Here is a 16,822-nt window from a genome sequence, read left to right as displayed (position 1 = left end):
GCCAAGGCTGGGCCAGTTAGAGAGGTTGGTAACACCTCTGTGATAACAGATTTAAGAAGAAATCACAACAAAGGTAGTGGGCACAGTTTTAATTCCAGCTAGAGAAGAGGAGAAGGTGGGAATATGTGAGGGAAACAACATGGAGACACCAAGGTCAGTGAAGAAGGAGGGGGGTGGAGGTGCTCCAGGCACCGGAGCTGAGATTCCTCTACAGGCCATGTTTTTAAGGACTTATTTTACTTCTTGTTATCCTCCTTTGATTTTGTTAGTAATAAATTCGCTTTGTACCTCTAAGTTGAGCCTGTTGTGCCCTTGGAGTGTTTTCTTCTGGTCCTTATCTCAACTCATGAACCCTTCATTAATTTTTCTCTCCTCTGCCCAGCTGTGGCAGGGGAGGGTGAGCGAGCAGCTTTCATGGGTGCCTGGCGTTAGGCCAGAGTCAAACCATGACACTGTTCTATGAAAAAATTTTCCTGCTATTCAATCTGAACTTCCCCTGGCACAGCTTGAGGGGAACATTTGGTGGCAGACAAGAGGAGGTGGTGCTCTGACATTTTTCAGGTGTCCCTCATGTTCAGCTGCAGCCATGTAACCTGCCTGGCAGGACACATCGTGGAATGGTTTGGGTTGGAAGGGACCTTAAAGGCATCTAGTTCCAACCCTGTGCTATGGGTAGGGACAATCTCCACTATCCCAGGTTGCTCACATTGTGACCCCAGAGAGGGCATCTCCTCTGCATTGTCATCTACCTTGTGTTGCCACGTTGCATTGGAGCAGCATCCACCCAAAATTTTATTACTAATGCGTATTATAGCAGGATTCATAATAAGATATTAAAGACTACTGGTGTGGCCAGAGAGTGAGGTGTAAATATTTTTAGAAGTCCCTTTTTAGTAACCTCTTCTTCAGCCTTAACTGCCCCCTTGCAGAGAATGTTGCATAAGGCTTTGGTGTCCCAGCTGTCAGGATTAATGGGGCACATCTGTGTCTGGTAATTCATGCTGAGGTCACATGGGAGGTGACAGCCCAGGGGAGCTGTTTGTTGTGGTGGGCTGTGCTTGGGCCATCCTATGACATCTTTGGGATGGAAACACAACTTCCTGGGAGGATATCAAGAGGGTAGAGCTGTGGGGCCCAGCAATGGGGCAAGAGGCAACAGGGAAAAATTCAGGCACAGGGAGTTCCACCTGAGCATGAGAAAGAACTTCTTTCTTATGCGGTCACTGAGCACTGGAACAGATTGTCCAGAGAGGCTGTGGAATCTCCCTCTCTGGGGATATCCCAGAACCCCCGGGACACAATCCTGTGCCACATACTCTGGGATGTCCCTGCTAGAGCAGGAAGGTGAGATCAGAACACCCACTGCGGTCTGACTCATTCTGGGATCCTGTGATTATTTGTGATCACTCACCTCTGTGCTGCTCAGAGAGAAGCAAGGTCTTGGTCTCTCCTCTGCCTCCCCCTTGTGCAGCAGCATCCTTCCATGTTTGAACAGGGATTTTAGGGTTGCTCAGTCCTTATTTTAACACAAACATATCCTTGCTGCTGGGGATCCACTGGAACAGAGCAGTCTCCTTATGATTAGAGTTAGGGGCTCTTGCATTACTGTTCAGTATTTCTTTTGGACCATCCCCAGCTTCTTCCAATACTTTTTTTTTTTTAACAGTTTGAACTTTTCTTACTCATTTATTCCAAATTAAGGGAGGCACAAATGGCCTCACTACTCCAGAGGCATCCCAGAGCTCCTTAATTCCTGGAGCTGCTGTGGGGGGACCTGCGTGCTGGAGCTGCTCCTGCTGAGCTGCCAGATGAAGGATGGGGTGCTGGAGACAGGTCGGGAGCAGGTCCCATCCTGTTTGCCCTCCTCCTCCCCCCCAACAGGCAGCATCTGTCTGCATGTTTATTTTTAATCTCACATCTGCTGGCGTCGTAACAAAGATTTAATGACATGACACAGTTTTGTCACCAGTTCTTTTTTCTGTAGTGAATGAAGCCTCCATCACAGGCTGCTGCAGAGAGCAGAAAGCTTTAAAAGATGACGGAATTTGGCGACTCGTGTAGAAAGCTCACCTGTTTGCCATGAGCACCTGTAGGCTGTTGTCTGCCTGGATAAAAAAAGAGAGGATTTGTTATTTTTGCCTGTTGGTGAGATAAGCATAACCACAATTAGTCTTTGTTAATGAAGAAAAGCCATGAGGGATATGCAGAAGAGTCCTATAAATGGTCAAATGCTGAAAAGGCAGAAACACGGTCCAGCACGGGGCTTTCCAAAGGTATCTCCCTGGGTTGTGTCCTCTGCTCGGTGTTTACCATCAAACACAAGCCCCAGGCTCTTCTGTTTATCCAGATGTTTTGCTTCTTTGTTCAGATGATGGGCCGCAGCTTTTGGGAAATAAAGACGTCAGCTTCCTACTGAGGAATATCTTGAGCCTGTTTGACCCAAAAATGGCAAGAAGCTTTTAAAGACATACTTTTTATGCTTTTTAAAGCAGATGGCCTGAAAATTCCTCTGAGTCCTGACTGTGCCTTCCTGGGCACAAGCACTGATGAGACCTTTTTCCCTGGAGGACTGTTGACACGGGTTGTTGGCACCCCACAGCTGGTTTTGCTGGTTCGGGGGGATTTTCTCTTTTTTTTGCTTGAATTTGAGCTGTGGAAAAAAAGATGCATTACCCAGAGCACTCCATATGGGTCTGCATCCTCTCACCTGTGCGCTGTTGGGAATAAGGACATGTGTTTTGTAGTGAAATATTCATGCTGACCTGTGCATTTTGGGCAGTATCAGAGATTTCCCTCTCTGCATCCGTGCTGTTCTGCTTCCTGTAACACTCTTCCTGCTGCCTGAAAGCCCTTCTGCTCCCCTCCTAAATTCACTCGGGCTGTGCTTTGCTCGTGCGCCCACGCTTGTGATCTGGCCCTGGGGTCGCTCACAGCCCCTCAGATGCTTTGGTGTTGATGTCCATGACTGATTCCCAGGGCCAGATCTTTGTCCAGAACTGATCCCCTGCTTGTGTGGCTCTTGCTGTCCTGGCCAAGGAAGGGAGCTGGTGAGCGAAGCTGTAAAACAGGGATAAAGCCGTGGAAGTCACCCGGTGGTGTCTGCAGGGGCTGGAGCTGACAGCACCAAAGCTGGTGACCTCCGTGTCCGCTCCAGGCAGCTTCTCCTTTGGAAGGACAAGGAGATGAACTCCCTTCAAAGCCTGCTTTGGGGCTATTGTATGGAGTACAATGCGGGGGAATTCAAGCCCTCCTCTTTCACAGCCAGCTGAGAGCAGCCCCGTAATCACGGGTGACCAGAGCGGATTTGCATGTTAAGAGCAGTGGCTAGGGGTACTTAAAAAGAAGAGAAAACATATTCATCAAGGCCAGCTTTATCCTTATGAATATTATTATTCCCAGTGCAATATCGCCCAGACCCTTCAGTGCAACCCCGAATCTACTCTTGCTCTGCCTCTCCCTATGAATAGTTAATTTGTGATGCTCTGTGTTGTGACATTGGTACCCGGTGGCTCTGGGAAGGAAGTTGAGTTGTTGGAGCAGGTGGAGTGAGGTGGTGGAAGCAGTGCCCTGGCAGCAGCAAGAGAAGGGCTGTGGGATGCTCTGGAGCTGCTCCCAGTGGTGATGGCTTGGGGGAGGCAGGTAGCCCAAAAGACGGACTGGGGAGCTGCTCTAGTCCTGTCTGAAAAGGTGTTTTAGGAGTGCTCAGAAAGCAAACACCCACCACAGGCCCCCATGAAGGTCTCTTCACCCAGTGCAACCCCCCAGCTGACAAAATCCTGGTTCCTGAGCAGTTTAAATGCCCTAGCCAGGATTAAGATGCTGAGTGCGTGGCACGAAGTCAAGGGTTTACACGTCAGCAGGGCAGGGCTGGGCTAAGCCTTGCAGAAAATGAGGAGCTGTAAGGCAAAGGGCAGCAAAATTCTGGGACAGATGGGCTGGGGAGGATGTGGTGTCTCCATTGCTAGAAGGCTTTCAGGATGGGAATGATTTAGGTGGAGCACGGGGACAGGTTTCTCTTCTGAGGTCCCTTCCAGCTATATCTTTTATGCTTTTGTGACTGCTGATCACCAAAACTTGAAGGCCCTTTAAAAAATAATCCTCAGGCCATGCCCTGCGAGGCTTTCTAGAGCAGTTTGATTTAGAGGAGGGAAAAAAAAGAAAGGAAATGAAAAACCTAAGTGGGAGCTGCAACCTCTCACACCTTGGCAGAAGTGACACTGATGTAAGGGAAGCGGAATTTTGCTGGAGTCTGAGGTGAGCTTGGGTGTCAGTGTCCCTGCAATGCCACATGTCTGGATACAAGGGCAGGGGGCAGGAGAGATGTGTGTGGTATGAGTGTCCTGAGCCTGGATTCATCAGTGTGAGTTGCAGAGTGTGCCCTGGGTTCCCTGCTCTGTTGTACAAAATACTGCCAGCTGCCTTGAGGGCAAATTTCTGCTGGCCTGAGCTTTGACAGAGGACATGCAGATGCTTTGGTTCTTTGCTGGTGCCATCACCCAGTATTAAGCTGGTTAAATAAGATCTCCTAGTGTGGAGCCCTGTTTTCCTGTATTTTCTAGTGGAAGTGTTGACTAGGACAGCTTTTGGTTCCCTGCAAGCCCTGTGGTTCCCAAAAAACCTGAAAATGGCTCAGTTTGTTTCTCAGTTTTCTTGGAAGCAGTATCCCATCTTCTAAGCTCTGCCTCTCCTCAAGCCTCCTTTCCATCTTCTCAGCGCTTCACGATACTTCTCTGTAAGCTGAGGGTGAAGAATTAATACGAAAGGAGTTAACAATAAAATGCAGAGACTTGGGGAGAGGTTTGCAGGAATAATCTGTATTATCCCAGCTGGCCATAACCCACTTCTGACCTTTGCTGTGTCCCCTTTCGAGGTTTAGCTCTTTGTCAGCCCTTTTGATCCTGTCACAGGCAGAGGGACATTCCCAAGGCGTCGTGATCCATGTGTACCTGGAGCCCCGGCAGAGCCTTTTTGCTGGCAGTCTGTGCTTGTGCCTTTAGGGAGAGACAAGAATATGCATTTTAAGATTTGCATAGGAACATGCAGCTGTTCCACCAAAAATGGATAATTGTTCTCCCCGCTGTGAAGTTAAACAATAAGAAGTGCCAAACTGCACTTGCCATTGCTGATTTTGTGCACTCAGCTGCATATTTTATGCATGTAGATTAGTTCCAGATTTATGACGATGGAACTGTTCATGCCTGCGTTAATCGGGCCAGGTTGTAGTTGCTGTGGAAACTACAACTTTGACTTTTACGTTAAGTTCTGTGTTGCATTTAATGCTTTTTTTTCTTTTTCCCCTTATTTTTTTAAAGCTCTCCTATATTTAATACTTTGTGGTGAAAACAGTTAGGGAATCAGCGTCAAAAATAAAAGCGCCTTTGGGCAGAAAACAAGTTTCAGGAAAGAGAGCAATTTTTCTGGAGAGTTGGGATGTCTGGGAAAGTAAGGGTTTGTGATAGAGTGCCGTCTTGACCACAGCTGTGTAACTATTATTATAAGTGTGTAACAACTATTATAGGCCCTGCACTGCTATGATAAAGAATACAGCTGTGTAACTTAAAACGTGTCCTGGAAATACAGGACTGAAGTTGCTGGGTCTCTGGATATCACTCGTGGTGGGCAAATGAAATTGCTGGTGCATGTTTGATGTGAAAATAGTGCACAATGTTACTGATATTTATTTTTTATCTCTAGAATACCCCCGTGGGCACTCCGATTTTCATTGTGAACGCCACAGACCCAGACCAGGGGGCAGGAGGCAGCGTGCTTTACTCCTTCCAGCCCCCTTCCAACTTCTTTGCTATTGACAGCGGCCGTGGCATCGTGACAGTGATCCGGGAGCTGGACTATGAAGTCACTCAGGCCTACCAGCTCCAGGTGAACGCCACGGTGAGTCTTACCCTGGCAGCTGCAGGCTGGAGGTGTTGTCTGGGGTTTATTTCATTGCCCTGCTCTGGCAAATCTTCTTGGGCACATCCAGCATTTTCTGCTTAATGAGGTATTACAGCAATGCAGTCTCTGGGTGGTTTCAAGTTGCTGTGGAGAACAGCTGCACCTCTCCAACAGCATCTCATATGTGTCAGGAGCTTGTGCAGGAAGGGGACCAGCTCCTGGGTGATGAAACCCAGTACAGGGCATACAGACCATTCAGAGAATCACAGAATGGTTTGGGTTCGGCAACTTAAAGACCATCCCATTCCAACCCCCTATCATGGGCAGGGGCACCTTCCACTAGACCAGATTGCCCCAAGCCCCATCCAGTCTGGCCTGGAACACTTCCAGAGATGGAACTACATCCACAACTTTCCTGGGCAACCTGTGCCAGTGTCTCACCACCCCCCAAGTAAAGAATGTCTTTGGTATATTGGATCCTCCAGACTCATTCCTTATACATTGTGGTTTATTACAAGTGGACTCACCTGTATTAAGTTCAGACACCAAGAGTTAAAGTTTTGGTGGACAGAGGAGAAACCAAGGTCTTAATTACAGTCAATGCCATCACACTGGGAGGAGACCCTTGGGAGATGTGTCCACCATGGCAAATTCATGCCCCATATGAATGGGTGTTCAGTCCCTGGTGTTCAGTCTAGAGAGAGCTGGAGAATGTGGAGGACCATACAGGCAGGAGCTCTGGATGGTGGCTTCTTCCCCACCTCAGATGAAACAGAGGAAGGTGAGATTCAGCCCTACAATACATCTGACCAACCCCATGCTCAGGAGGGGGAGGAACCCTCTCTGCCCCCTCCAGGCAGCTGGCTAGAACTCTTGAAGCATGTGATTTAATCAAGATCATCGTCTTGATGCAGAACCACAAATGTCAGGAGGACGCAGAGGGCTGTGCTTCGCTCTTCACAGCACCAAGCCCGGGCACTCACAGACTGCAGGGCAAGCACCACAACCTTTCAGCCCAAGCCCTGCATGTTCCAGGCTGTGGAATTTTCCCCAGAAACTTGGTGGTTTTTTTTTTTTTTTAAACATACCTCATTTTATTTTTAATACTCCAGTGGGAAGAGTATTAACAACTCTGTTGTTTGCTTCCTTGCCAATGTCTGTCGCTGACACGCTTTCCTGGGATGTGTTATTGAACTGCCTAGCAGGTTGGAAAATGTGGGACCAAACAGAGTTCCTGATGGAAATGTAACTTTCTTCCAGGATTCTGATTTCCTCAAGGACGCAAGGGTGTCAATGTGGTCCACCCAGCTCCATCTGGCCCTGTATCCCAGAAAAGATAACATGGGGGCATATCTGGTACTTCACAGAATCCCAGAATGGTTGGGGTTGGAAGGGACTGTAAAGCCCAGCTCATCCCAACCCCCTGCCACAGGCAGGCACACCTTCCACTATCCCAGGTTGCTCCAAGGCCTGTGCAGTCTGGCCTTGAACACTTCCAGGGATCCAGGGGCAGCCACAACTTCTCTGGTCACCCTGTTACTTGCTCGATACACCCCTGGCATCTGGTAATTTCCAGCTTAGGGAATCCAAGGACTTAAATGTTGTCTCTGAACTGGGCTGGATGGCAGTTGTGGGAATATCTCCTTGGCTCAGTCAGTGCTAGTAATTCCTAGAAGAAAAGGGCAAAGTTGTGCCGGGAAATAAGGATGAGAGTTGCACCAGTGTAGCAGGAGCTGGAAGAGCAAATGCCAATTTTCTGCCTGCCTGATGAAGAGTTTGCATGGTCCTGGGTGGGAAATGGGGTGATGGGTGGCTGCAGGGATTGCTGAAGTGCACAGGTGCCAGGCAGGAGTCGTTCCATCCCAGGGCTGAAGGCAGCAAGCACAGAAAGAGGCTGGAAAGAGCAGCAGGAGAGACAGTCCAGTGAGGAAACTGGAAGTGCTCTTGATTTTTCAGTACTATCTGTGATGGCTTAAACAAAATTTAAGAGGTGAAGGGGAGAGGAATGAACATTATCTGAAGAAACAGAGGACTTCAACCTGATGGCACTAACAGCAGAGTCAGAATAAGCATCCACCCAGGCCATAAACACAGAGCCCTGCAGGTTAAGAGGATAATGTACAAGCTGTGTTGTGGAATACAGTTTAAATTAACATTAATCTTCTGGCAATCAGTCTTTACCTCTGCTCAAAGCTGCTTTGGAGGAGTGTGTGGTAACCTCTAATGGTCACCTTCCAGCACAGTGCCTGATTGGGGGTAAGGAGACATTGATTCCCTTCCCTCCGTGTGCTCTCTTTACTCCTGCCCTTGGCAAAGGGCGTTGAGTGTTGGGGTCACTTTTGAGCACCCACAGGATAAGGCTTCAGCAAGAAAACCAGTGGCAGCAGGGCACTGCCAGGAGAAGCTGGTGGCAGTGCCTACTGCTGTGGCTTTGGCTGCTGGAGAAGGGTCATGCTTAGAAAAGAGCCCAAGGCTCTGTCCTGGTGGGATGTGATGGAGTGAAAGGGAGGTGATCATAGAATCATGGAGTGGTTCAGGTGGGAAGGGATATTTAAAGATATTTAGTCCATCCCCCTGCCATGGGCAGGGACACCCTCCCACTATCCCAGGTTGCTCCAAGCCCCACCTGGCCTGGGACACTTCCAGGGATCCAGGGGCAGCCACAGCTTCTCTGGGCAACTTGTGCCAGGGTCTTGCCACCCTCAGAGCCAAGAATTCCTTCCTAATACCTAATCTAGCCCTGCCTTCTTTCCATTTAAAGCCATTCCCCTTGTCCTGTCCCTCCATGCCCTTGTCCCAAGCCCCTCTCCAGCTGTCTTGGAGCCCCTTTAGGCACTGGAAAGGGCTTTGAGGTCTCCCAGAGCCTCCCCTTCAGGTGATGGAGCCCAAACTGTGTTCAGGCATCAGCACTGTGGGTATGAGAGAGGCTGCTGGCACCCACCCCTGGGTCTGACCATGCAGAGGTACCTTAGGCTGTGTCTGCATTAGGAAGGAATTTGCATTTTGAAGTAGATGTTGAACAGCATTGCTGCATTTTCACTCAAATTGTGGTGAAAACTGAATTGGTGTTTGCTTCATTTGAAAGGGCTTATGCTGCAATGAAATGCATATTGTATTTCAGCTTAGAGGGAGGTGCAGTGGACAATAATTCCAGCAGGTAGCTTGAAAAAGAGATGATTACCTCCACTATTCAGAAATCCTGCCCCAGCTACAACCGCAAGAGACTTAACACTGCTGAATAACTCTGTTTTTCTGATAGAAATCCTTTCTCTCCCCTCTCTGCTCCTTGTTTTTTCAAGGACCAAGATAAAAACAAGCCGCTGTCTACTCTGGCCAACCTGGCAATCACCATCACAGACGTGCAGGACATGGACCCCATCTTCATCAACCTGCCCTACAGCACAAACATCTATGAGAACTCACCTCCGGTAAGGGCTGTGCTTCCTGGGGTTTCCTTCTGAAACAGCACATTTCCAGCCAGATCCAAAATATTCAGCCCCTTTTTCAAATAGACAGCCTAAGCATGGGGGTTCGGGAAGCCTGGACCCCAAATAAAATACTTTCCTGAGTGTTTTTTCTTAAGTTCTACAAAGGCTTTGTGTTATTCTGAGCAGACAGTCACCCTGTCTCCTCCGCATGGTCTATCTGCATGCCATTTCCAATAGAGAACTTGAAGGAAAAATCTAAATGTTCCTGAAATGAGGCAGTTTTGAAAATGCCAGAATCATCAGCCATTTCAGCACTTTGAGTCTTTTCCCCCAGGTTTTGCCAAATTGATCCAATCATTTTAGTTCTTCTGAAACTCAGTTTGTCAGCAAACTCGCTGTTTGTGGAAAAATGTCTCCCCGTCTCTAAATACAGCAGGGATGAGGGTTTTTTTCTCCCACAGATGCCAGGGAGTGTGGAGGGCAGCTTGGGCTTTGGGAGCTGTTTGCTCTGCTCCCACCAAGGATTTTAATCCAAGCACCAGCCCTTCTCTGCAGCATCCACAGCTGTGCATCCCATCACTTTGTCTACAGGGAAACATTTTTGTGTGTGGAAGGAAAAACCTTCTGCCTTGAAATCATGGCATGGTGGGCATCCACACCACATGTGCATCCCATAAGTTCTCTGGTGCTCTGGGTCCCAAACGCCTGGTGGCTCAGTTCAGAGAAAGAGGGAACTCCTGTGTGCTTCAGTTTATGCCTTTTTATTCACTTTGAAGCAAAGCCCTGACATGGAGAGTGCTGGATCAATAGGGCTGAGTTGCCTGTCACAAATCCCCGTGGTGACACAGCACATTACCTCTCTGCTGGCCCAGAGGTGGCCAAAAAAGCGGCTTATTCATGAATTACAAGGTAAAAGTTTTGTTGATATTAAGGAGTATTTCTGGGATGGGCGCAGAGTGAGCTGCAGGGAAATAAAACTTCACAAATTAGATCACACTTAACTAGGAGGAAAAAAGCTATAAATGAAATTAAAGGAAGCCCCATAAGTATTAAAAATCATAGACTGCATCACCTTCATGGGGTGATCTGGCATCCAGGAAAGGGAATGTCTTTCAAATAATGATATATATTAAGGCTCAAGGATCCCTTTGTGTCAATACACTGACACGCACCACAGTTATTCCTGGAACATTCACTGTTAGCAGTCGGGAAAGCAGCAAATAACCACTGTGTAACGTGATACAGGAAGTGGAAGAAGGAATTCTCACCAGGTTTAGAGATTTTAATTTCTCTTGGCCATGTGCAACATCTCCAAAGGCATTGAGGGATCCAAGATGGATAGGTGCCACCAGAGACATGGTGAAGAGGAAGATTGCTGGAGGTGGGGACTGCTTTGAGTGGTGTCACTCTCTGGTTTGGACCCAAATTCCCAGCCTTCCTGGGAGAAATTCCACTGCTGAAACAAGGATGTGATTTGCTTTGGCAAGCCTGGGGTTTAACACAGAGTCATTTGGTTGGAAAAGACCTCAAAGATCATCAAGTCCAGCCATTAAATATGTGCATTTTTTGCCTCCCAGTTGAAATCTTCTCATCAGTTCTGCCCTCCCCCCTGAGTGGAGCCATGTGTAGAGTGAATGTCTTGGTTATCAAAATGATAACCGCAAATTTGGGTAGGGAGTCTGGGCTTGGCCGGCTCCCATCCAAAACCAGGCTTGCAGGTCAAACCCAGATGCTTCAGTGCATTTTTGGGTGATGTTTGCCCCGACGTTGGACTCAGCAGATCAATATGTGCTCAAGGCATCTCATCCCAGCCCTAAATCCACAGAGCCGCTGCTCCATGCGTCCGCTCCCCGTCTCTCTTCCCTCTTTTTATCTGGGGTGCACAGCATGCCTGTGTTCCCCTATCAATGTATCAGGCAAGAATACCTCATCTAAAGTGTATACATTACCTAATAAAATCCTTCTTATTTGGGATTATTGCATCAAATTTTAATTTCCTCACTCGAGTAACAGCATGTCAGCCAGCCCGTCAGTGGAGAGCCGATAGAAGGTAAAAAGAGTGGATAAACTGCAGCAAATTACCGCAAACAGATCTCTATCAGCCCTTTGACTGGAATTGACTGGAATTAAGAAGTGAGAAATGGGATTTTTTTTTGCCGTGGCAGCTTTCTGAAGCACTCCCCCCCCTCCTCCTGCTGCAACGCTGGGCCGCACTTCGCCTTTCAAGTTCCTAATCCTGTAAGAGAAGAAGAAGAAAAAAGGGTGGAGGGGCATGAGAGGAGACAGAAGTGCAGTTGTAGCTCTTATTTCTCTTAGGCTGGGATCTGGGAGCATAATTGAGAAGCATTTTGGGCAGGTGCTTATTGTGACACTGAGAAGAAAGCAATTTCTTATCAGGCAAAGGAAGAGGACACAGCAGGGAGAGACTCTGCTGTCCCTGGAGGTGTTGTATCTTCTTTCTTGATGTTGTTTATCATCCCAGCATGGCTCAGACATCTCTCCCGGGGCACCCGAGTGTACCTGCAGCTGTGGCAAAGCTCGGCGGTGTGGTTTTCATCCTCAAGAGGGTTTTTGGATGTGTGTCCTCACGGCAGCTGTAGACTGGGTGGCATGGTTGATGTTGAATGTCATGGAAAGGAGGGGTTGTAAGGACTGGCGCAGGCTGCCAGGGTAGTAGTGGAATCACCATCCCTGGAGGGATTTAAAAGCCATGTGGATGTGGCACCTGGGGACATGGGTTAGTGGTGGCCTTGGCAGTGCTGGGGGAATGGTTGGACTGGATGATCTTAGAAGGCTTTTCCAACCTAAATGATTCTGGGATTCCATGTCCTCCAGACAAGTTGATAGGAGCTGGAGGAGACAGGCTATTTCCCCTTGCAGAGCTGCTGTGGTTCTGATGAGCGCCTGCTTCTGCACCTCATCTGGTGCGTGGTGCAGGCAGTGCTGCAGCTTCGCTTTGCGGGTGAAGGAGGAGAAATCCACTCTCCAGGAGACCAGGTGAAGTCTCTGAACCTGTGCTTCATCCCACAGGGAGCCACGTGAAGGCAAGAGTGAGGCCAAACCCCACTGGCACATGGCCCCAAGACCAGCAGTTGTACTTCCTTGCAGTAGAATGGTACAGATACATGTCAAACATCATTAAAACAGTTTTAATTCTGCAGCACCATCCCCCTCCTCCTCAGAAACTCCTTGAGTTGAAGAAATAATGTAGAATCAGTGCTGGTTTTGCCCTAGAGTCTCAATAGCTCCGAGTTAATTCTTTCCTACAATATTTTCAGCCCATCAGTGTGAACACTTTATTAAAAGCTCAGGGTTTTATTAAAAAAGGATTGATTTACCCCTGCCCCTCTTCAAAAAACCCTGAGATTTTGTTTGGATAATGTGCCATTCTTTATTTTCTTTCCCTTTTTTTAAGCATAGGCTTTCCCAGATTATTACTTTTCTAAACCTCCTTCCTCCTTCCCCAGAGGGGAAAAGTTATTCTGTTCTCTCTGTATCCAGCAGCCGAGCCCTCTCCTTGCAGCCACTGCTGTCTGCAGTAGGCAGGCAAGGTGTGACTTGTTTTAAAAGAAAAGTCAGGAATATTTCGGAGTTTCTAAGAGCTGCAGGGTCTTGCCACAGATACCCAGGGCAGGGCTCTTGGTGCTGGAAGTCAGCCTGTGGTTTCTGTGAGTAAGTGGATCCTTGCCAGGTGTGTTTAGCTGGAGGTGGTGAGAGGGTCCCCTCCAATTTAGGGTTGCAGTTGGCTGCCCTTGCTGCACTAAGATGGATTGTGAAAGGAATGGTGTTGTGTTCCAATTGGGAATTGTTGAGATGTGGTTCATGGACGGTGATCTTTGCCATTGCGGTGTGGCTCCAACACTTGGTACCCTCACTACAAAGCCAATCCTTACGGCATGGATGTTATCCTACCCTGTGCCACTTGCTCAGCCCCTTCCTGGAAGGCTCAAGATTGCTCCCAAACACTCTGGATGCTCAGGAAGGGACCGTCCATCCCCAGGAGGTGGCGTCTGCCAGTCTCGTGGACATTGGAAGAGTCTTGTGAAGGACCTGTCAGGAAGGATGGAAACCAGGTGGGATGTGAAGGATCTTGCTGTGGTTCCAGGAGACGGCATCCATGGATGGTAGGGAGCCGAGCACCGCTCCATCACGTGTTCCTTGGACACTGGTGAAACGTGGCTTGTCCCCAGGAGAGGCTTGTGGAGCGGGAAGAGGAACATGGAGCTGCAAGGAGAGCAGGGGGAGCCCCAACACCAAAACCCAGCAGCATGATATCATCATCACGGGCCTGCCAAGGACAGGGTGAATTGCAGCATGGTCCCTCTCAACCCTCATTCCTGTAATCAAATGTCTGGATAATTTCTTTCCTGTGGGCATCTCTGTGGCACACGCTGCTGAGATACCCGAATGAGATTCCCCCTCCACCCCTCCCAAACTTCCCCTGCTGCCACATCCATGCTCATCCTTTTATCTCTCCCTCAGCCCTTCCTCTTGGCTCCTCCAGGAGGGGCCTCTCCCTCAGATAAAGCGGCCCATTGCTACTCCCCAGCCATCGCAGGGCCCTGCCTTCTCCCGCAGCTGCCTTCCCTCTGCAGGAGACAATTCCCATTCCGTGCTGCTCCCGAGCTGTGTGACAGGTGACGAGCGAGCTGTCAGACAGATCTGGTGCTTTCACCCACTGCCCCTTCCATGGGGGAGCTCCTGCTGCGCCGGGGAGGGGAGGGGGCTCACATCTGTCCTGTGGGACAGATTAAAGATTGTGTGGACTTTGATTCTGCTGAATATGAGTATAATGTATAATACAAGACATAAGATATATTAATACATATAATACAACATACAGTAAATAATATATATATTATATATATAATACAATTATATGTATATGTATAGTATAGGGTATAATATATTATAATTTAGGCAAAACTATGCTGGGACAGAGCACACTGAAATGCATCACCCTTTTTTCTCCCCCACTTTGCCCTGCCCTCCTTTCCACATCCCCTGTTCTGCTTTCCTACCTGCTCCTTCCCCACTTTTCCAGTGGTTTTTCTCTCTCTGTACTCCTTGGGAAAGCACAGTTATTGTCAGTAATTTAGAGGCTCTCTGAGCGGCTGCTGAGCCTCACCAGCCGAGTGCTGCTCAGAGGCCAGTGACCTGGGATTTATGGCTAATGTTCTCGGTTAATAACATGGATTTACTTAAGGAGTCCATTGAAATGCCCTCGGAGATCAGGGAACCGCAGCCTGCCTGGCCCTGGGAGCCTTCTTTATGGCCAGCAGCGGCATTGAGCCCACAGGGACACGAATCTGGAAGCCAGGGAAGATGGCAAGTCCCTGCTTTCCACCGGTGATGTTTCTGCCACAGCTTTCCCTTTGGTCTTCAAATGATGGATTGCAGGGCAAGCACAAGGCTGCCGACCCGCTCTGCTCCCTCATTAGATATGCAAACGCCTCTGCTGACATTTCCTTTGAGGGGAAAAAAAATTAAAAAATTTGCTGCTTTCCCCACTGTTAATAAGCCAATGAAAACAAGAACAGCTGAGTTGTAAATTTTTTCACACTACATTAATTACGGGCATGTGCATGTGTTGGTATTCACAGGGGCTCACTGCACTGCGGCGGTGGAAGTTGACTTATGGAGCAGGATATTTTTATTTCAAGAGCTAAACAAGAATTTTGGGTCCCTCTTATGTTCTTCTTGTCAGTTCTGGGGGACTCTTGGATCTTTCTGCTGGGCTATAGGAACAGTGTGTCCTGCAGGATGGAGGATGAGGTGGGTGAGCTGGCAGTTGCAGAAGCTCCTGCCTGTGGGCAATGCCTGGTTCTCAGCATCTGTCCAACCCTCCTCCTCAAGGGTTTCAGTTAAAATCTCTGCAGCTCACTTAGTTGTGCAGCTGGATGCTGATGGTCAGTGTGAGCATCCCTTATGGCTTGGGGTGCCTCATTTGAGGAACGCAGTGGGAGAAGAGGAAAGGCTGAAATTGGGAAGCCAGTGGAATATTAAACTGGTGTAGTGACCAAGCTGAAGGTCATAGTGAAAGGGAATCATTGCCTTTGGTTCTTGAGGGACTGCAGAGTGAAAATCCCTGAGGCAGAGGAGCACATGCTGTTGCCTGTCAGCTGTGACTCTGTGAGGAGGCTTCTCCTGGCTTTCCCAAGGCTGCACCTTCAGTTCTTCCTTCCTCTTCTTCCTTGAGCAGCAATAGCTGTGCTTGTCACAGTGACCTCACTTCAAATACTGCTCCTGTGGGCAGGGGAGGAGCAGCACAGGGACAGAGTGTGGTGGGGCTCTCTCCAGACACTACGGAGACTTGCCCTGGCACAAACCTTCTGCACAGTGAAGCTCATCCTGCTCGGGGCTTTCCTTAGAGGACATGTCCTCCTGGTCACGCCCTCAGCATTTCCAGCTACATCCTGGCGTGGGTTAGCAGAATTCTGCAGCTCACACCAGAGTGATGAGTGGTGAGCCTGAACTGCTCCAAGGGCAGGTGATGGGACTTTTCCATGGCCTGCCATGTCCTAGGGCAGGTTATCCCTCAGCACCTGGCCCATGGCGATAGGTGCAGGCCATTCTGGGAGCCCCAGCAGTGCTGTGACACCTGTCCCCTGTCCCTCCCCAGGGTACCACTGTGCGGATGATAACGGCCATCGACCAGGACAAGGGACGTCCCCGGGGCATCGGCTACACCATCGTCTCGGGTGAGTCTTGGGGGACATGGAGGTGACTCCAGAAGGGATGGATGGAGGGGATAGCCCTGCAATAAGTCTTTGTACATCCCATCCCTGGGAAATCATGGAATAGAATAGACAGAATGACTTAGGATGGAAGGGGCCTTAAAGATGATTGTTCCAACCCCCCTACCATGAGCAGGGACACCTTCCACTAGACCAGGTTGCTCCAAGCAGATTTGACAATATCTCACACTGAAACCTTTCATTCCTGACGATGAACCACAAACAGCTCGGCTTCACACAATACCACGGAGGGGATTTTCTGTTCAGGAAGGGAACGCGAGTGATGGTGGACTGAATGGCTCCTGGTGGTTTCTGTGGTGTTTCCCAAAAGCTTCGGAAGCTGGGATGCAAGTGGGCCCGTGAGGGTACAGAGCTAGAGAATGAAGCTTAATTAAAGTGGTGGTGGCTTTCTGCCTTCTGACAGGCACATGGATTGAGCCTGCCTTTGCTGTCGGGCTCTGAAGGCTGGGAACCCTTCTTGGTGTGGATGAGCGGATCATTGCTGGGCAATGCTTGGCCCCTTTGGCTGTGCAGCCTGCGGATCCCTTCCGATGGCAACAGGGGCAGGGCAGGCTGGGAGGGTGTTTCCAGATAAAACACAGCTTCCTTATGGAAAGGCCAGTTTTGGGGGCTTGGGCCCGTTCATTTAAGATGCCTTGAGCTCAGCAATCTCTGCCATACCCCAGCAGACTTTGATGCTCACAGGGCTGCACTCAGATGCTGCTTTGGTGAGGACAGACAGACTGCTCGAGGTGACCCAGGCAT

General features: G+C 49.1%; 1 protein-coding gene across 12 annotated transcripts in view; it reads left to right on the top strand.

The window, feature by feature from the left end:
• CDH23 (cadherin related 23) overlaps positions 1-16,822 on the top strand; it is a 181,895-nt gene that overhangs the window by 69,727 nt on the left and 95,346 nt on the right. For all 12 annotated transcript variants that reach the window (XM_042033492.1, XM_042033493.1, XM_042033491.1 and 9 more), the window contains 3 exons: positions 5,695-5,889; positions 9,192-9,320; positions 15,943-16,021. In XM_042033492.1, the coding sequence (XP_041889426.1) occupies positions 5,695-5,889; positions 9,192-9,320; positions 15,943-16,021 (403 nt within the window). The remainder of the gene's footprint in view (positions 1-5,694; positions 5,890-9,191; positions 9,321-15,942; positions 16,022-16,822) is intronic.

The sequence above is a fragment of the Corvus kubaryi genome, unplaced genomic scaffold, assembly GCF_017639235.1.
Source record: "Corvus kubaryi isolate FWS band 111438036 unplaced genomic scaffold, C.kubaryi_AGA036_p1.0 37357, whole genome shotgun sequence".
In the NCBI taxonomy this organism is placed as follows: domain Eukaryota; kingdom Metazoa; phylum Chordata; class Aves; order Passeriformes; family Corvidae; genus Corvus; species Corvus kubaryi.
The sequence above is the reverse complement of the archived record's forward strand: the minus strand, read 5'-3'. Positions and strand labels throughout refer to the sequence as shown.